At 35.3% G+C, this 19,054-nt stretch overlaps 1 protein-coding gene across 1 annotated transcript in view; it reads left to right on the top strand.

The window, feature by feature from the left end:
- Positions 1-19,054, top strand: part of LOC149813752 (protein PAM71-homolog, chloroplastic) — a 55,565-nt gene that overhangs the window by 12,128 nt on the left and 24,383 nt on the right. Inside the window, exon 4 of the mRNA XM_089990745.1 lies at positions 15,062-15,109. Within this exon, the coding sequence (XP_089846871.1) occupies positions 15,062-15,109 (48 nt within the window). The remainder of the gene's footprint in view (positions 1-15,061; positions 15,110-19,054) is intronic.

Below are 19,054 nucleotides of genomic sequence, written 5' to 3'. Positions count from 1 at the left end.
TATTTGACTATTTCTTAGTGTATTTATTTAAATATATTTGTATTTAACATTTTTAAATTAGGTTTGTAATGCAAACAAGGATCATCCAAATTTTGGGATGTAAACCCAGAAGAGTGACTTAGATGGAGAGCATGATTTGAACATTACAAACATGGACTTATCTGAGCATAGTCTTCCTTCTTATGATGTATTTGATGATGAAGTAAAAAATTATTAGGATCCATTATCTCATCGTCATATATATTGTTTAGGATATACTTTTGGTATATAATTATGCATTATTTGCTTTTTTTATTAGTATACTATATAATTTACTTCTTTTTTGCTTTACTTGTTTGATTGTTTCCATAATATATTTAGGTTGATTTAATTATAGTGTTAGTTTTTATGATGGAGAATAAAATTGTAGATTGTTAATTTGATTCATTGCGTGCATGATGAATTGATTTGATGATATTATGATAATTGTTTTTTATTTCATTAGTGTTACTGTTAACTATTAAAAATTATATATATATATATATATATATATATATATATATATATATATATATATTCCCTCCCATACCCAAGTTCTTTTTAAAGTGTCGCATTGTCGCACTCGCACCCGCACCCGCACCTATGTGACAGCTCCCAAATGAAACTGACATATGAAATAATTGCTAGATCAGGCCTGATGGATGAAAAGGTAGTGGATCCTCCCGAGGTACTCAACGCAAAAATGAGAGCCAATGATGGCAATCCATTAGAAGATCCTACTCCCTATCGTTAAGTAATTGAGTCTCTTATGTACTTGTCTATCACTCAACTTGACATAGCACATGCCGTTTACAATGCAAGCTAGTTTCAATACGCACCCATCTCAATTCACATGACAGTTGTTATGAGAATTATCAGATATTTAAAAGGCACTATAACTAAAGGGTTTTTCTTATCTTCTTCATCTTTTAATTTGATTGCTTATACTTATTCAGATTGAGAAGAGAACCCTAATGATCATATTTTCACTACAGGTTATTGTGCTTTTCTTAATAATTCTCTCATATCTTGGAGGTGTAAGAAGCAACAAAAGATGTCACTCATCCACGAAGCCGATTATCGAGCAATGTCAACTACTACCACTGAGATTGTTTGACTAAGAAGCCTATTGAAACATATGGGTGTCACCATCTCCACTCCATCGAAAATGTGTTGCGACAATAAGAGCACTATCTACATTTTTAGCAATCACAATTTCCATGAGCGAATAAAGCACATAGAGATGGATTTCCACTATATTCGGGAGGAGTTTTTCAAGGGCACTATTGAACTTCCTTATGACATTTGAATACCAAATTGCGGACTTCTTCACCAAGGCTTTGCTGGCGCCTCACTTTTCTTTCTTAGCAAACTTTCGGTCATTTCACTATTAGTTTGGGGGGTGTTAAATAAATAAATAAATATATATATGTATATATATATGTATATATATATATTCATGTAATAGGTCATGCCCTCTAGGGGCATTTTTATAATGTGTTCCTGCCCATTACGGGCAATTTTGTATTTTTATTTATTATTTAATTTTTTTCCTTTTATTCTTGTCATTGTCTCAACCAGAGTTACCGGAAGCGCCCCTACTAGGGGAAGCGTGCTTCCCCGATACGCGCTTCGGAAGCGCGAAAAGCGACGCTTCCGAAACGCACGGGGAAGCACACTTAAGTATTAGGAAGCGCGTACCCCTTTAAAGGGGTACGCGTATCCCTTTAAAGGGGTATGAGTTACCTTTATTACTATTTTGCCCTTTTTGTTAAAAAGAAAGAGTTTTTTTATTAAGGGCAAAATTAGAATTTTAAAAAACTCACAAAAAAAACATAAAAGAGAGGCTTTAGGTTTTTTTTTTTCACGCCTCTTCCGAGTCTCTCTCTTCCTCTCTCTCTCAGGATTTTGGCCACCGACCGACGACCTTCAGAACTTCCGGCGACCTTTTTCGACGTCCAACGACCGCAATCGATTGACGATGAGGATATTCAGGTACGCGTATCCATTTCCCCTCCATCTCTTCTCTCATCTCTTCTCTCCATCTCCCACGACTCCGATTTTTCCCCCTCCCCCTTATGTTCAGGTACGCTCTCCTCTCACTCTCTGAGTCTCTCCATCTCTTCTCTCACGCTCATCGCACGACTGCAACTCCTTCACAAGCCAAGCATGGCGACTCTCGCTCAGACTCTTCAGAGTTTTTTTTTCTTTTGTTTTTTTTAAGGCAAGCTGGGGTTAGGCAGTCGCAGACCCTAACCATCTCTTAAGCCCCACGAGGCAAATGGATTCCAAGCTTTCAGCTTGGCACGACACCTGTTTACCACATGGGATATGATATGGGATTAAGTTAGAGTATCCCTGTGACATGTTTTACACTCTTTGTCGGTTCTGCAGAATTGCTTATTCATGTGCATGTTGTTGGAAACAATTTATTCTATCTATGTTTATCATTATTTATTGGGTTGCTTATAGCTTACCGTTGCCTTGTCACCGTAACCTTGATCTTTTGAAAACGGAAAGCTTATCAGTTTTATTTTTTGAAAGTTTTGGTCCTTGGAGATCCGATTCTCTACCTAGGGTTTGGGACATCATTGCCTAACTTAATTTTATTTTGGTTCACTTTCTGGAAATCTGAGATTTGTGTGGCTACTCAGAGGGTGTTAAGGTTGGGAAATAAGGTCAGTTAATGAGTTTAGACCTGTTTCGACCCATCCAAATTGTTTCCCCCAAATGGTGGGCCCATATTTTGCGTTGATGAAGAGTTTTCGAGTGATATAGGGCTAGTGTTTGACCTGTGTGGTGTGAGGTTCAACTCGTGAGTAGAGGTTTGATTCCTTCATTCTCTCTAGAAAGTACATTTAGGGAACAAGGGATTGTTAGAGACTATTTGTTTCATTTTCCTGTTGCAATAACATGATGGTCTTTATCTTTTGTGTTATCAATATGATGATCATTTATATTCTTATTTGAGTCCCATGAATGAACAATATATTGGTTGAGAAACATTTCACATTTTGTGGTTTAACTGGTTTATTTGGTCGTCTTTTTTAAGAATAAGGGTTAATGCAATATTTTTTTATCATTCTTGTAGGTTTTAACTTTTAAGTCATTTTGACGATTGCTTGAATCCTGATCAGATTGACTGGATTACTTTTATTATTCTTTTACTGTTGGATATATATAGATTATTGATTTATTGTTTTCAATTTCAAAGTCAATGAAAAACATGTTCTGCCTCCACAAGTTGTCTTATGGTTTCATTATGGTGTTTGATCTTGCAGACTTCTATTCTCTCCTTGATCTCTTGAAGTGACTTTGCTTTATGTGAATTCTGAACCTACATGTTGATAAAGTGAACCAAGCATGATAAAAGAAACAAAACAAAAGAGATACTTATAAGTATCCTATAATATATAAAAAATATATTATAGGAAAATTCTTGAATTCATATTATAAAAACATATTATACAAAATGTATACCAAGCATGATTGAGCTTATCATCCCTATTAAGTATGAATTCTTTGATATACCGAGCGTGGGCACACCCAGGCTCAACTCATTTACTCTATCAGAAGAGTGGGGCAACTAGTATGCTGCAACTAGTTGTTTAAAATTTTAAATAAATATCATTATTGCTAGTAACAGTCGGCCAATATGAATTTTGTTTTTCTTCGTTGTTATGTTATCTTTCTTTAGCATTTTTTCATAAATGCAAACTTTTGAAAGAACTTCCTTTTTTTTTTAAATTTTGTCTGCTTTATCATAGTATAATATAGAATCATAGATCTTTCACCTCCTTAAATGATGTTTATTTATTTGTTTTAGTAATTGGTAAATTATGAGTAATGATTTTTGTTCTTCACTCTCCATCCTTTACTGTTAATAATAGTTTTTTTATAGTGTTTTAGGCTGATTCTTATACTTTTATGATGCAGATATATTTGCATGTTCTTTGCTTCATTAATGACCATCCCAAGCTATGATCACGATAATTCTGATGACGATGACAATTCTTTGTACAATTTGGAGTATGAATCATCTAGTGGTGTTGGGAAGGGCTAGAAAAGGTCTTCTGCTTGTCCATATCAGTTTGAGGACAGAAACAAAAATTGTTTTGATGAGGAAGATGAAGAAGAATATGACTTGGATGACTACTATTCTAAAGATGACAAAGATGATGAACCACCTAGCATGCATAAAACAACAGTGCTATGTTGCCATGTATTGAAACAAAAGAAGAGTGGGCAAGGAAAGCAAGGTGGAACCCAAGTTTTTATGTGCAGGCAATGCAAAAATATTTATCATGGGTCATATACTCGAGTTTTTGTACATCTCATGGGATCTCCAAAGGGACAAAGTGTTGGGATTGCCTTTTGCCCTGTAGTTGCAAAAAATGCAGAATTGGCAAAAAAAATTAAGAGGCAAGTTCGTTGAGTGGAGGTTTCATCAAGTGCATTTGAGTTGAGGAGATCAAGAATTGATACTCCGAAGAAGCCTATTAGTATGACTACATCATCTAGTGGAAGCCGAAAAACAGTTGATATTCGTGATACCTTTAAAAAGGTAGAAAGAGATGATGTAGATTACAAAATTATCAGATTTTTGTGTGCAAATGACATACCTTTCAATGTGCTTCGATCACCATATTGGGAAGAGATGATATCTGCAGTTAGTAAAGTGCCCGGATATAAACCCCCATCATATGAAAAAGCGCGAACAACGTTGCTTGACAGTGAGAAAGAGTGTGTTCACAGGGAGTTAAATGAATTTCGAGAAAAGTTTGAGGAGTTTGGAGTTTCCATTGTCTCAGACGGTTGAACAAATATCAAGAACAAACACTTGATAAATATACTTGCCTCAAACTGTTTTGGCTCGATGTTCTTATGTGCAAGCGATTTTTCTAATGTGCAACAGTCAGCTGCAAACATTGCCAAGTTTTTGAAGACGGGATTTAAACTTGTGGGGCCTTCTAATGTAGTGCAAGTGATTACAGACAATGCAAAAAATTGCAAGTTAGTAGGTGAAGAATTAAAACAAACGTACAAGTATATTTTTTGGTCACCTTGTGTTGTGCACACTTAATTTGATCTTCAAGGATTTGGCACATGAGTTTCATTGGTTGGGAGAAACATATTTGCAGAGTAAAGAAATTGTGAAGTATATCACAAATCATTCAAAAGCACTAGCAATCTTTAGAAGCAATGAAAAATTAGAATTAATAAAGATTGCAAAAACAAGGTTTGCTTCACATTATACTAATTTGAAACACTTGCTTGATGTGAGGGAGAGCTTAAGGCTCACAGTAATTTCAGATAGATGGAGCGATTGGAAGCAATCATGCATAGATGAAACTATGAAAAAAAGGGCTGTTACAACAGAAACAACTGTTCTTGATGAAGAATATTGGGATTTTGTATGTTTAGCATTATTGATTATAAAACCCATCTATAAGATGATTAAATTTTGTGATAAGGAAGACCCTATAATTGGTGAAGTGTATGAAGGCATGGACAACATGTTGGGGGAAATCAAAGACAATCTAAAAGAACAACCAGATTTATATGAAAAGATTCATAAGATTGTCTCAAATAGATGGGATAGAATGAATGTGCCTCTCCATAGTCTTTTGCCCACATGCTTACTCCAAAATATTACGAGTCGGAGTATCTCAAAAACCCAACAACATGAGGGGTCAAACGAGTTTCTCCTGGTAAAAATTTTATTCTATCTATTTAATAAAGTTTAAAGTTTAATGATTTAATTATTTTATTATTTCATTTGCATTTTCTTGTTATAGTTACTTAATTTTTTTTTTGCAGAAAAGGATAATGATATCTTAGACGGTGCAATGCTCGCGCTTGAAGTCATATCTTCTGGAAATGAAGAGCTATCTACACTTTATAGGTCACAATTTGTGGCTTTTGCATCAAGAAGTGAAAGATTTAGCCGAAATGCAGCAAAAATAGATACACTGAATCCTACAATGTCGGTGCTTAATTGGTGGCGTTTTTATGGTGGTGATACATCTGAGTTGAGAGCATTAGCCATTAAGGATTTATCTCAACCTATTAACATATCTTATGCAGAAAGAGTGTGGAACACCTATAGTTACATTCACAATGTTAAAAGAAATATATACCTTAGTGTATATATTCATTCCAATCTTCGATTGATTGACAGATATAATTAAACTATGTTTTACTTTTGTTTTGATATTTTTTTTTCTCTTTTCTATCATTGATTGCTAATTAACATTCATATTTTATACTTGTTATAAAAGGTGCAACAATCGCTACAAAGAAGGGCCTAGTCGAAAATGGGATATCAATCCAGAACTTCCTATTGTAGAAGAAAATACGTTGAGATTAGAAGATATACGATTGAGAGATTTGGATGATAGTGCACAACAATCAAGCACTATTTTCAAATCCAAACATAAAGATGCACAACCAAGAGCTCCATTACCTCTAATAATCATACGTACAAATGAAGTTGAAGATGATACAAATCAATCAAACAGAGCTAGTAGAACTGCAGATATACAAGAGCGACCATCAGTTCCTCATGGTCAGATTGATCGTTTCTTTAGCCGGAGACCTAGGCAAAGTATGTTTATATTGTGTTTTTTATATTTTAAATTATGGTTTTTGAACATTTTAAATTTTTAACGTATTCATTATAGGAAATGAAGGAAGGAGCAGAAAACATGGTCGTGGAGGACAAGAAGCACGTGATGATGCAGAAAGTTCGCGATCTATTGCTGACTTGTAGGGGAAGAGAAAGATGACAGATTAATGAACTCTTGAATTATTAATTGTTTTTTTTTTATGATGTAGTTGGAGTAGTCCAACTTAAAAACTTTTATGTTACTTTTTTGTCATGGTCTTATAATTTTTTTTGGTATACTTTTATTTTGAATATTGCATGATGAAGTTAAGTAGTGGATTATGTTAATTTTAAGTTTAGAGTTTAGAACTTTGTAGCTTATAATTTACAATTTAGAAATTTATAGCTTAAAAAGTTAACCATATCTATATGTAATTTTTGAATTTATTGATTTCTCATTTTCTATGTTGCAGAGATGACAAGATTTACAACATCAAATAACAAGTCATTTGATTCTTTCGTTGAAAACTGTATATTTTTTAATCAAATTTATTTGTTTTCTTAATGCATTATTTAGTGTTTGCATGCATTTGTTAAATGGTTGCAACAAGAATGTGAATTATGATCTTCTCTTGATGTATGATTTTTTAAATGTTTGACAGTTGCAATATGATGCATTTGTTAGATAATTACAACTTATATTATTTATTGTCTATATACATGTTTTATTTTGTCAATGATGACATAAATCTTAGTTTTTAATAAAATAAAAATATATAATTACATTTTCGCTTTCCTTTCAATTCTTATTCGCTTCCCTTTCGCTTCTCACTCGAATCCTATGTCGCTTCCTTCTTCGCTTCTTAGGTCGCTTCCGGTTCGCTCCCTAGGTCGCTTCCGAGACGCTTCCTGGTTTGCTCCTAAGTCGTCCCGCGCTTCCCACTTCCTAAAATTTTAGAAGTGTCTCGCTTCTCGCTTCCACTTCCCGTATTGCTTCCCGCTCCCGCTTCCTCGACTGGCAACTCTGGTCTCAACGGCTAGTTGGACTAGCCCTCTTGCCTCTCCTTTGTTGTATATAAACAAGATTTCTCCCATGTTTAAGAAATGCTTATCTTAAGTATTTTCTAAGTGAATAAAATATTATTTTTGAGATTTTGAGTGCTCTCATGTATCTTTGTGAGCTATTGTGGAGTGTGCCCTCGTGGCCTTGTATTTGCCTATTAGAGGCTTATGTATTGCCTTTGTGGCTTTGTGTTTGCGCCCTACATTGTGTGCTCTTATGAGCATCGTGATGTTCTTATATTTGGGCCTTCGTTTCAGGACATATATTGTAGTGTGGTGGAAAGAACATGATACTCTGGGCCTGAACCACACAACGCCTGCTGAATTTTGTCTTTATCCTTGTAATATCGTGTGTTTTCATGATTTATAACTTCAAAAATTATGAAAATTTGGCTAAGTATTTAATGAATATGATAAAAATCATAGAAAATAACCTTAAAAATAGGTGACGTCAGCTGGGTCTGGGCGTGGCCCAGGTCCCACTGACAAGACTTAAATGAGACAATTAATATTAGAGATTTTTTTTGTTTTTAACCTTTAAATTTGAGCAAAAATCGAGCAAAATTCATGTTAAATTCAAGCAAAAATAAGGTAAGTATACTGTTAGATGTGTCTCATAATTTTGAGAACATTGGTACCTTGTTTTTCTAAAATCGGGTTACGGTTGGCCTGAAAATCGTGTTTTTAAAAAATGACCTGCCTCTATTTTTACCTTTTTCTAGATTGGATTATAGTAAATCCGATTCATTTGATTCAAATTGATATGGATCTAGACCTAGTACAAGATCCATATTGACTAAGATCTGGTCCATGTTAGATCCATATAGATTTGAATATGGATCCAAAATTTATCTATGACAATTTTAAAACTACTTTGAATTTAAAGTTTAAAAACAACTTTAAAATAAAATAAGGATGAGGTAGAGTTCAGCCTGAGGTTTAACTCTACCCCATATGGGCTTCTAGAACCCCCTTGGTTTATTCCTTAAAAATAAAGTAAAAGAGATAAGATCTAGATGGATAAGAAAGGTAGAAGGTAGAGTTCTACATATGGTAGAACTCTACCCATATGGGAGGACTCTAGAGGGGACGTCACCCTCTCTCTAGAAGACCTTAAAAAAAATTTATATAAGGGGTCTAACTCGTCTCTCTCTCTAGATCTCGTTTTCTAGAGAGAAAGACTTGGAGAGAGAAGGGGAAAAAAGAGAAGAGAAAGAAAGAAGAAAAAAAGAAAGAGAGAAAAGAAGAAGAAGAAGAAGAGGAAGAAGAAAAGGAAGAGATTCATCTTTCTCATTGATCGTTCGTTATTTTTCATTTTTTTTTCGCATTCGAACTAAGGTATGGGTTCCTCTCTAGATTCGAATGGGGAGAAACTGGTTTAAATCTAATTCATGTAAAAATTTCAAGGGAAAAATACAATCTGATTTCTAAAAACATGTTTAAACCTATGTTTTGAATCACGAATTTGTATATCCCTGGTTGATGTAACCATACCAACGATTTTTATGTTTAAACATGGGTTTAACATTAAGTATTCTTAGATTTATATATATGTCGATTTCTGCATCTAATCCTCTTTTTATGCTGAATATGTATATATATATATGTTAAAATGTAAAATGTAACATATATAATATATATAATAATAATATAATATTATATTATTATTATATATTTTTTATTTTCTCGCTTTTTATTTTTTATTTGTTATCTAGTTCATTTAGAATAGATACTATAATCTAGTTAAGTCCCAACTAGGACTTGATTAGAATATAGTCATTGGACCTATATTTAGAGCCCTTGGACTAGGTCAAACGACTCTCTAGGAGAGCTCTACCGTCACTCCTCTCCCTCTTGTATAAATACAGGTGATCCCCTCCATTGTAAGTCAATGTTTTTTAAGCATTTCTTGTGAGAAATAAAGAATTATTATTTTTATTTTGTCACATAGGTGTAGATGTAGGTGGCTATGTCCAAGTGTCGCACCGGCCTGGGTGTGACGCGGGTGCGGTGCCCTGTTAGAAGAGTTCGTGTGACATAGCTTTTATTGTGTTCCATTTATACCCTTTTATGGGTTGTGTTTTGAGGTGTCTCCAATAGACACTCTTTAAGAGTTTCTCATGCTTTTATGGAAGACCACCATTTCATTACATGATATTAGAGCCTTGAAGACTTTTAGATCTTGAAGAATTTTCACCTCATTTTCCGTGCCTCCTTTGCAAAGGGTGATTCATCCTCTTGTTCGTGACTCAAGTGACCTTTTTTGAAGAAGGAAAGCATTTGGAGAAAGCTTGACTACGGAAATTTGTGATTGTGCTCATTCTTCTCCTCTCTTATCTTTCTCTTTCTCTTTCTCTCATCTATTTTTTTTTTCTCACTATTGTAAAAGATGGATGACAATGATAAGATCACCATCATACCCTTGAAATTAAATGGCACTAACTATGTGATGTGGGCTTCTATCATGAAGCACTACATTTGGGGAAAAAGGTTGTGGTATAGTGGATAGTTCCGATTCGGAACCGAAATTAATTCTCACAAAAGTTGAGAATGACAAATAAGTACCTCTCACGGAAGGAGAGAAGAATAAGGCCTTGGCGACCTATGAGAAAAAATGGAAAGAGTGGTCGATAGGTCATGGTAAAATTATGTCATGGCTAATTAATAACGTTAACATTAAGAAATGCTCTAGCCTTGCTAAATTTGAGCATGCCGATAAAGCTTGGGAATATTTTAGAAATGTGTATTCTCTTAAAGATATTGCACATGTGTGCAATTTGCAAGACAAAGTCCGGACGATGACTTAAAAGGACAACATTATTAGGGAACATTACAATAAGTTATCCGAACTTTAGGAGGAATTGGCTCTTTTTGAGCCAAAATGACATTGTTTCGATGATATCGAGCTTCGCCAAAAGTAACTCGATATGAAACATTTTTATCAGTTTATAAACGATTTAAGACCGAAATTTGAGTCGACCAAATCGGCTCTTTTACATCGAGGTAAGGTTCCCTCTATCCTTGATACTATAAAGGAACTGACTATGGAGGAAAACAGACTTAGGAAGAATATTCCAAAACCTGAAGATGATTCTGTTATAGCATGTTGCTGCGCTTGTGATGCGACATAAGTCTGGTCTGCCGGTTGGTGCTTGGTTCAGTTAAATCTGGACCAGATTTGCCCCTTCTCGGCTCTTGCACAATCTAATCAAATTTCCATGATTTGTGCCCCATGGATTTTGATCATATTGGCAGTGTTTGGTATGTTACTTTTCTGAACAATGTAGCTATGTTCGGATCTCAAATCATATGGGCTGCAGGGATACCTATCGAATATGGTTTGATTATGCATGTTTATGTATTCAAACACTATATTGCAAATTTGCATGTCATACGTATGGAAAATTTGAAATTTATTTTGATGTTTGCATAAATATGATCATGTGCATGATTGGTTGTTTATGCATGAATTGAATTATGATGATATGTGTTGCAAGCATTTGTTCGCATGCGTATGCAATTGACTTTATGTGCATTCATGTTCTGTGATTGAATGTGCACTGTGGACATGTGTTAAAAAAAGTGTTAAAAAAAGTGTGTTGGATGTTCACTAAAATTTTGGATAAGATGCATAAATTACTTTGAGATGCTTTTGTGGTCAGATGTGAATCACTGCAGGCCGTGTTGGCCAGGAGCAGGATTGCTCCAATGTTGTTGATTTTATTTATGCATTGCAAAATTTATTTATGAAAATTATTGGCTTTTCAAAATTAATTGCACTGTTAATTGTGCGGGCCACGGCTCAAAATTGGTTTTGCATGTTGATTTTCAAAACGATTCTTATGTAAAAAATTTGAATTTGTTTAAAAAGGTAAGAGAGACCAATCAATGTAATTAATCTCTTCCTTGATGTCCCTTCTATAGTGTGAGAATCTTTGATGATGGTTTTGAGGAAACTGTGAGGATACTAAAATTTCGTGTGTAATTGTGCCCCTAAACCCGATATAGTGGTTTACCTCTCGGCCACAGTTTTATGGAGATTCAGCCAATTTGCCTAGAAGTGGTTTTGTTGACTCAACTGTAGTTATTGGTGTACCAAGAAAGTGACATCATTAGATGTTGATTTCTTTAATGTCCCGATATTAGATGTTGATTTCTAATGTTTCGATGAATGGTGCATACAAATTGTGTATTAAACTACAACTGAGAACCTAACTTGGACTTTTGAAACTTGTGTCCGCTTTGAGTATCTACGAGTTTAAGAAAAAGTGAAAACTAAAATTGTGTGCATTTAATAGGGATATGCATACAAAGGCAACTCTGATAAATAACTTAATAAGTTATTCATGCATTTAACTGTTCTGCATTAGTTCATGTATATTCTGTTTTGCATGATATTTGTTATTGCATGATACTTGTTTTAAATGCTTGAATGATAAGTTGGTTATGAAAATTGTTGTTATATTCTTCTGAAATGATACATGAATTTGGTTTATGCTGTTTCCTCTTTGTTTGAATTTTAGAGGAATTCGTACAAAGGACTTTGGTTCTTACCCGTCTTTTCAAAACTATTTTACAGGACCGGGAGCTCAGTGATGGGGTGACTTGTTAGCTGGAGCCTACGAGCTTTGCATGACATGTTCTGGGTTCTCGACAGATAGGCTCATTATGACAGACAGTTTTCTATTTCAGCTTACTTGACATTCATATTATTGATTAATAAAGTTGATTATTTCTTTGTTGATTCAATGCACTATCTCTTGTGGTTTAGTATATGTTAAATCTGTGAGATCCCGAATCCTCGGGTTTTGTTTTCGTAATTGTTAAAAAAAAAATCACTTTTTACGAGGATAAGGTGGGATCATTACAGTTCTTAACTTCATGTCCAACCAAAGCCAACTGGTCAGTGATGGTCTTAATCTTGTTGAAGTAGTCCAAGATTGACATAGAAGGCTCTTTCTTCAGCATATTAAATTCCCTCTTCAAATGTATTACTATGGCCGCTGAGATTTGTGAATAGTTCTGAACTAACCTATTCTATAACTCTATAGTAGTAGAGTCATCTGGAACACCAATCAATACCTCTTGTGACAAAGTAGACGCGATGTAAGCCACTAAAGCCTGATCTCGCTTCATCCAATTGAAAAAATTAGGGTTCTAGATAGTTTTTGTTGCATTGACAACGCCTTTGTCATCCTTATCCTCTTGCAAAAGAAATTCTGACGGGATGAAAACTGATCCATCTAAGTGACTAATAAGATCCTGGCTCCTAATAAAATGAATTATCTGCCTCTTCCAGGTGAGAAAATTGGTATTGTTCAATTTTTTCAGAGACTAGCTGATTCAAAAAATTTGAAGAGAGAGACGCTTTAGAGGAGTTGGAATCCATGGACAGTTATGACAATAAAAGAGCAAAAATAGCACACGGAAGAAGGAATAAGAATAAATAGCATGAAGGAGAGTAGATGTGACAGGTATGAAACCAAAACACGGGTACCAAGCTGAAACTGAAACTGATAATAAAATAAGATAACCGCTAACTCAATGCCAATATGACATGTATCAACGAGAATCAACAACAATAAATGATTTGTGTGTTTTTTTTTTTGCAGATCACTAGAATCAGCAGTGGGTTATGCAATGAAAATAAAATCAATCAAGCCCAATCCATTTTGAGTATCGGTTCAACAAAAATACTATGCGAGCAAGATTAAGCAAACCCAATTGATTCTTGATATCGGTTTGGTTGCACCCTTTGAAAACAAAAGAGTGAAATCGTATGGTATAGATGACACAAATAATCAACAACAAAAAGGAAATATTTAATATCAGAAGAAGAAAGAGAGAAAGGATAAAAAAAATTGAGATAAGTGAGTTTAGAAAAAAAAAGATTTTAGAGAGCATAATATAAAGGAAAGGCAAAGACATGAACAAGATATACGCAAGAATGATATTGGGAATTCAAAAAATGCAGGGTTCGTTGATATATTAAGAGAGAAACGATTGAAAGAAGAAGTGGATGAAGGAAGATTAAGAAGAGGAAGAGATTAGGTGTGGGTGCGGGTGCAGCGATGCGGAACTTTAAAAAAACTTGGGTGCGGGGGTGCGGGAGGGTATATATATATATATATATATATATATATATATATATATATATATATATATATATATATATAGAAAGAGAGTTTGGGTCTAGATCAAATATGGATCTAGATTCAGACCCAAACCCCTCTTTCTCTCTCTTATTAACTCCACCTCACCGTCTCTCTCTCCCCCTCTCTCCCCATCTTCGTAACCCCCACCCCTACATCCATATCTCTCTCTCTCGGTAACCTCACCCCACCGCCTCTCTCCCCTCTCTTCGTAACCCCCACCCCCACGTCTCTCTCTCTCTCTCTTTGTAACCCTCACCCCCCGCCCCTCTCTCTCTCTCTCTTTGTAACCCTCACCCCCCGCCCCTCTCTCCCTCTCTTTGTAACCCTCACCCCACCTCTCTCTCTCTCTCTCTCTCTCTCTCTCTCTTTGAGTAAGAGAAGAAGAAGAGGAAGAAAAAAAAGAAGTTACCTCTCTCTCTCTCTTGTCGTTCTTCCTCTTTTTTCTTACTTCTCTATATCTCTCTCTCTTCTTCTCCTTCTCCTCCCTTTCACCGACATAAACAAGAAAGAAAAAAAATGGGTTGAATTTTTTTTTTTAATTTTGAACAAAAATGACCCTGGGTGCGGGTTGACCGCACCTGGTGCGGCACCCGCACCCACATCGACGTGGGTGCGGCGGCCTATTAGCTGAGTCCCTATGACATAGACCTTGAATAAGAAGCGGATCTCGGTGGTCACACAGACTTAGCAATCTCAATCCCTGATATCATGGCCTGTTCTGATACCATGATAAATATCAGGTAATACCAGAATACATTACAAAGAGAGGAAAGAACGACACAGAAAATAGGGGTTGAAATTTAATATGGGTTGTGCGGCTTGTGCCGTATTCCTCTTCACCTTTTATATTAAGAATACAATTTCTTACATAACAGAAATACCCCTGATGACAATTAAAAGAATACTATACAAGAAGGGGTAATAAGGTAAACAAATAATACATATAACAAAGCAATACAAGCTGACTGGATCTTGGATCCACTATCCAATCCAGTCTCCAGCATATGACATCTCAATAATTGCGACCAACATAAAGCATTACTGTATGCATGCAGGCATTGGTTGTTGTTCATAATGAATCCTGGACCTTTTACCCAAAGCATCCTTTGGCAATGAGTTCAAGGAGGGCTAGCAGACCACATAAAAACCCAAATTTACATTGCATTTTGGTTCCTATTCAGATTTGTAACTAAAAATATCAGTGTTTTTTTTTTTGCAGACATTTTTTATTGCAGCTCTGTTGGCTATGCAATACAGGAAAGGGCTGGTATGTTGATTTTCCTTTTACATTTGTTTCCATTTTTCTTTCTTAATTAACTTGTTTTTCCCATCTCGTTATACCTACATTGGCTAGCATTTACAGTTATTGAAGTTTCCTTGCTTATAAGAGCACTTGTATTAACTTTGGTATTTACTTGACTACCCAGAGTTCGTTTCATGTTTTCTTCTTTTTTGTGCAAGATTTTTTCTTAATGTGACCTTTCTTTTGCTTAAGGGATAAGAAGAAAATATATTCTGGTAAGAATGTTTTCAAGCATAAAAAACGTTTTGGTTATTCACAAGTATCCTTTAGGTCCATCTGTTTTTATCTCCTTGAAGTTTCCTCCTTTTAATGGAAAACAATGTCTGTGCAAGCTGTAAAACTGATGCTACGATCTTTTGCCTCCATTTAAACATTATGGCAATGCATTTCTTTCTTTAATTTCCTACGAAGGATTACAATTCAATTGATTCAGTTTAAGATGTGACATATGGAGTATGCTTGATTATCTGAATTATATCTATTATATTATTGACAAATATATATGAATTGAAATGCACAGACTTGTGAAGACATTGTTATTGGTGGTAGGGTACCCTGCTCAGGAGGACTTGGTCAAAGCCCTCTGCTTGTTCCTTATTTTCTATTGATAACTAGTGGTCTTGGCTCAACTAGGCAGGAATCTTTGACAGTTTGACCCTTCCGACCATTTTGATCCTGGTTTGATGACTTCCTTGGTAAGAAATTTTTAAGAGTGATGGGTTCCCATCACTATATTTAAATGGGTGGTGGGTGTCACAAAAACCTAAACCAATGATAAATTCTGCTTCTGGGTCCTTGAGTGGGAACAAAACCCAGAATTTTTTACTTCATGCTAGACAGCGGTGGCTATGATGATATAAGTTGGCATGTTGCTCCTAGGATTGCTTGTTTTCAAGATTCTGTTGCTTTTTCCTTCTGACTTATGTTTGTTTTCTGTTTTGGTTTGGAGATTTCTCCCCATCTTATCTTCTTTCGTTCAACAAATTTTTTCCTCAAAAAAAGGCGGCAAATTTTTTTATACTTCTGGGCAGTGCGATACTGCTTGTCATTTTCCACTACCTTATTTTGTTTTGGAAATATATAGGCTATGAACACAAGAATAGTGAATGAGATTTTGAATGATGAAATTTACACATAAAGGGGTTTTTGTCTGTGCATGATCTAATATAAGAGTTTCATAGAAAATGTTGATGGCACTGCATTTAAACCAGTGTGCCACCATATGACATCATTGACCTTGATCTACAACAAAATTTTGATGAGAGTAACGTAAAAGGAAATCACAAAACAGAAAAAAAAAGTTATATAATGAACACATCAACCATGTGTTATGGCCTTGCTTTAGTGAATGTATATCATCACATCAACTGAATACATTTAGTGGAAACCAATGCAATCCACAAAATGGAAACTTCCCTTGCTTGGCCATCTGACATTTCAAACTGAGTCTTCTTGATCCAACTCCATAAACTGGTTCTCCAGGAGCCTTAGACAGCATGTTTTCTGGCTTAAGAATTTATCTGTGAGGCAGTTGAGCAATTGGATTATTTTTTATTTTTGAGCTCACTATGGTAAACAGGTAAAGTAAAATCTTGCTTAGAATTAAGCCAAAGGCTTTCATTTTCTAAGAACTTGATTATGGATTAGTTAAAGAATTGAATCCTTTTATCATCTTCCAGTTCTCCCTTGGCCTTATGCCTTTCAAACTGAGAGTCCCTTTCATAACTTGATTCAACCCAGGAACCTCAGATTATAGGTTTTGCTATCTAAGAATTTGATTATGTGTTAGTTGAATAATTGCTGATCTTCCAGTACACTATGGAGAAGTACATTTTTTCTTAAAAGCAATTCAAAGGCTTTAATTTGTCTCGAACTTGATTATGGGTTCATTGAGTAATTGAGTAGTTGAAATATTTTTTTGGTTCCAATTCACTACAAGAAAGTGCAATTTTGCTTGAAAGTAGGCCCAGGGTTCTCTCCCTAGGAGGGTAATTTAGAGAAGTATCTCAAGTATTCCTTCAAAAAACATATATTTTGTTGTTTTACGTGAATCTTAGTGTTGTGTTTGTATCTAAGTCACATGGGTGCGGGGGTGCGGCAGGGCAAAAATGTACACACACACACACACACACACACACACACACACACACACACATATATATATATATATATATATATATTTGAAGTTTTAACAGTTAACAACAGTAACACTATTATATATATATAAGGGAACCTTTACAGTTTCAAGGTTGGCATAGTCAGATAGACCATTTTCTTAGTCAACTATATGTCTTGGACTGGTCAAAACAGGGGTACATTAACCAGGTTATATGAACATATACATGCTTGAGTGATTCAATGTAACTTCATATTTCTAACATTAAACCTTCCGCAGCATGTGCCATTAAATGTGTTATGCAACAAACTGCAGCAAAATTATGACCACGCAACAGAAACTAAAATCGAGTACAAACACATATAAGCATACACCTGTACCAAGAGCAACCAGCAAAAGAACTTGAATGAAGAGAATACCTTGTGTTTTTTGAAACTGGAAAGTGAGCAACTGCACCTTAAAATATTGACAAATCAATAACTTCTGTAACTTGGTAGATCTTATAATCCTATGAACTGAACTTAGATAATGAATCAATCCCAAAACAAATAAATTAAACCCATTACATGCCCATAACATAGCAACACATTTTAAGCAATGGTTGATGGAACGACTTTTCAAAAAAGATGAAAGTAACATTTGACCTTAAGTCATCAAGCATAAGCAACTAATAAAATAGATTGTAAATGAAATAAAAAATCAAGAAGCTCCACAAAACCCATTTTAGCATAGAATCAAAAGCCCCAAAATCAAATAGTCAAAGATCCCCAAAAAATAAATACAAATTTCATTAACTATATACCTCTATAGCATCATGAATTCATCGAAAAATTTCGGAATGCCCAAACCCCCCAAATAACATTATTGAAAAATTTTTGGAATGCCCAAAACCCCCAAATAATATTATTGAAATTTTTTTGAAATGTCCAAAAAGCCTATTAATAAAAAGTTAAAAACCCTAGATGCTAATGACCCACGTATAATACAATCAGAGAGAAGAGAGACAATGAGAGTGACGAAGAGCGAGTGAGAGTGAGAGACAACGAGAGTGACAGAGAGAAGAGAGACTATGAGAGAGACAGTGAGAGTGACGGAGAGAAGAGAGACCGTGAGAGTGACAGAGAGCGAGTGAGAGTGAGAGAGAGAGAGAGAGCAAGTCAGAAGGAGACATACCTGAGAACTGAGGAGGAGCGGCCAGAATGAGTCGGAGATCGTCGGCGTCGGCATCGGTTTCAGGCTTCAGGAGGATTTTGCCCTAATCCTCCTCACTCGCTTTTCATTGGTCGAAAAAAAAAATTAGTCTAAAAATTGGAACTAAATGACCCTAGGTGCATTGACCGCACCTAAGGTCATGTTGACCGCATCCGCACGCGCACCTGCATCGCGCCGTGTCGACGCGGGTGTGGCACCTGCTTTGTCGAGTCCCTGTGACTTAGTGAACCTACTTCTATTCCATGTAAAGTTTAAAAAAATGAAGGATGTTTTTGGTATTGGGACAATTATATCCTTAAGGGTGTGAATATCAACAAATTCATACAAGCGTCCCAAACTTTCATTATATCATTAAGGACGTGAAGAATAATTTCAAGAAGTAGCATAAATATTTCTGCAAAAAAGAGATACATAGTGCCTAGATATGTATCATAACATTGTGTTTGTAGGTGAACCTCCTATTCCATGTCAAAAGTTGAAACCAATTAGTGTTGGTGTAGGTATTGAGACAAGTATTTTTTAGGGGCATGACTATCAACTATCAAGGAAATTGACAAGCATCCCTTCATGAATGTCCAAGT

The sequence above is a fragment of the Nuphar pumila genome, chromosome 16 (assembly GCF_984573655.1).
Source record: "Nuphar pumila chromosome 16, dmNupPumi1.hap1.1, whole genome shotgun sequence".
Lineage (NCBI taxonomy): Eukaryota > Viridiplantae > Streptophyta > Magnoliopsida > Nymphaeales > Nymphaeaceae > Nuphar > Nuphar pumila.
The sequence above is the reverse complement of the archived record's forward strand: the minus strand, read 5'-3'. Positions and strand labels throughout refer to the sequence as shown.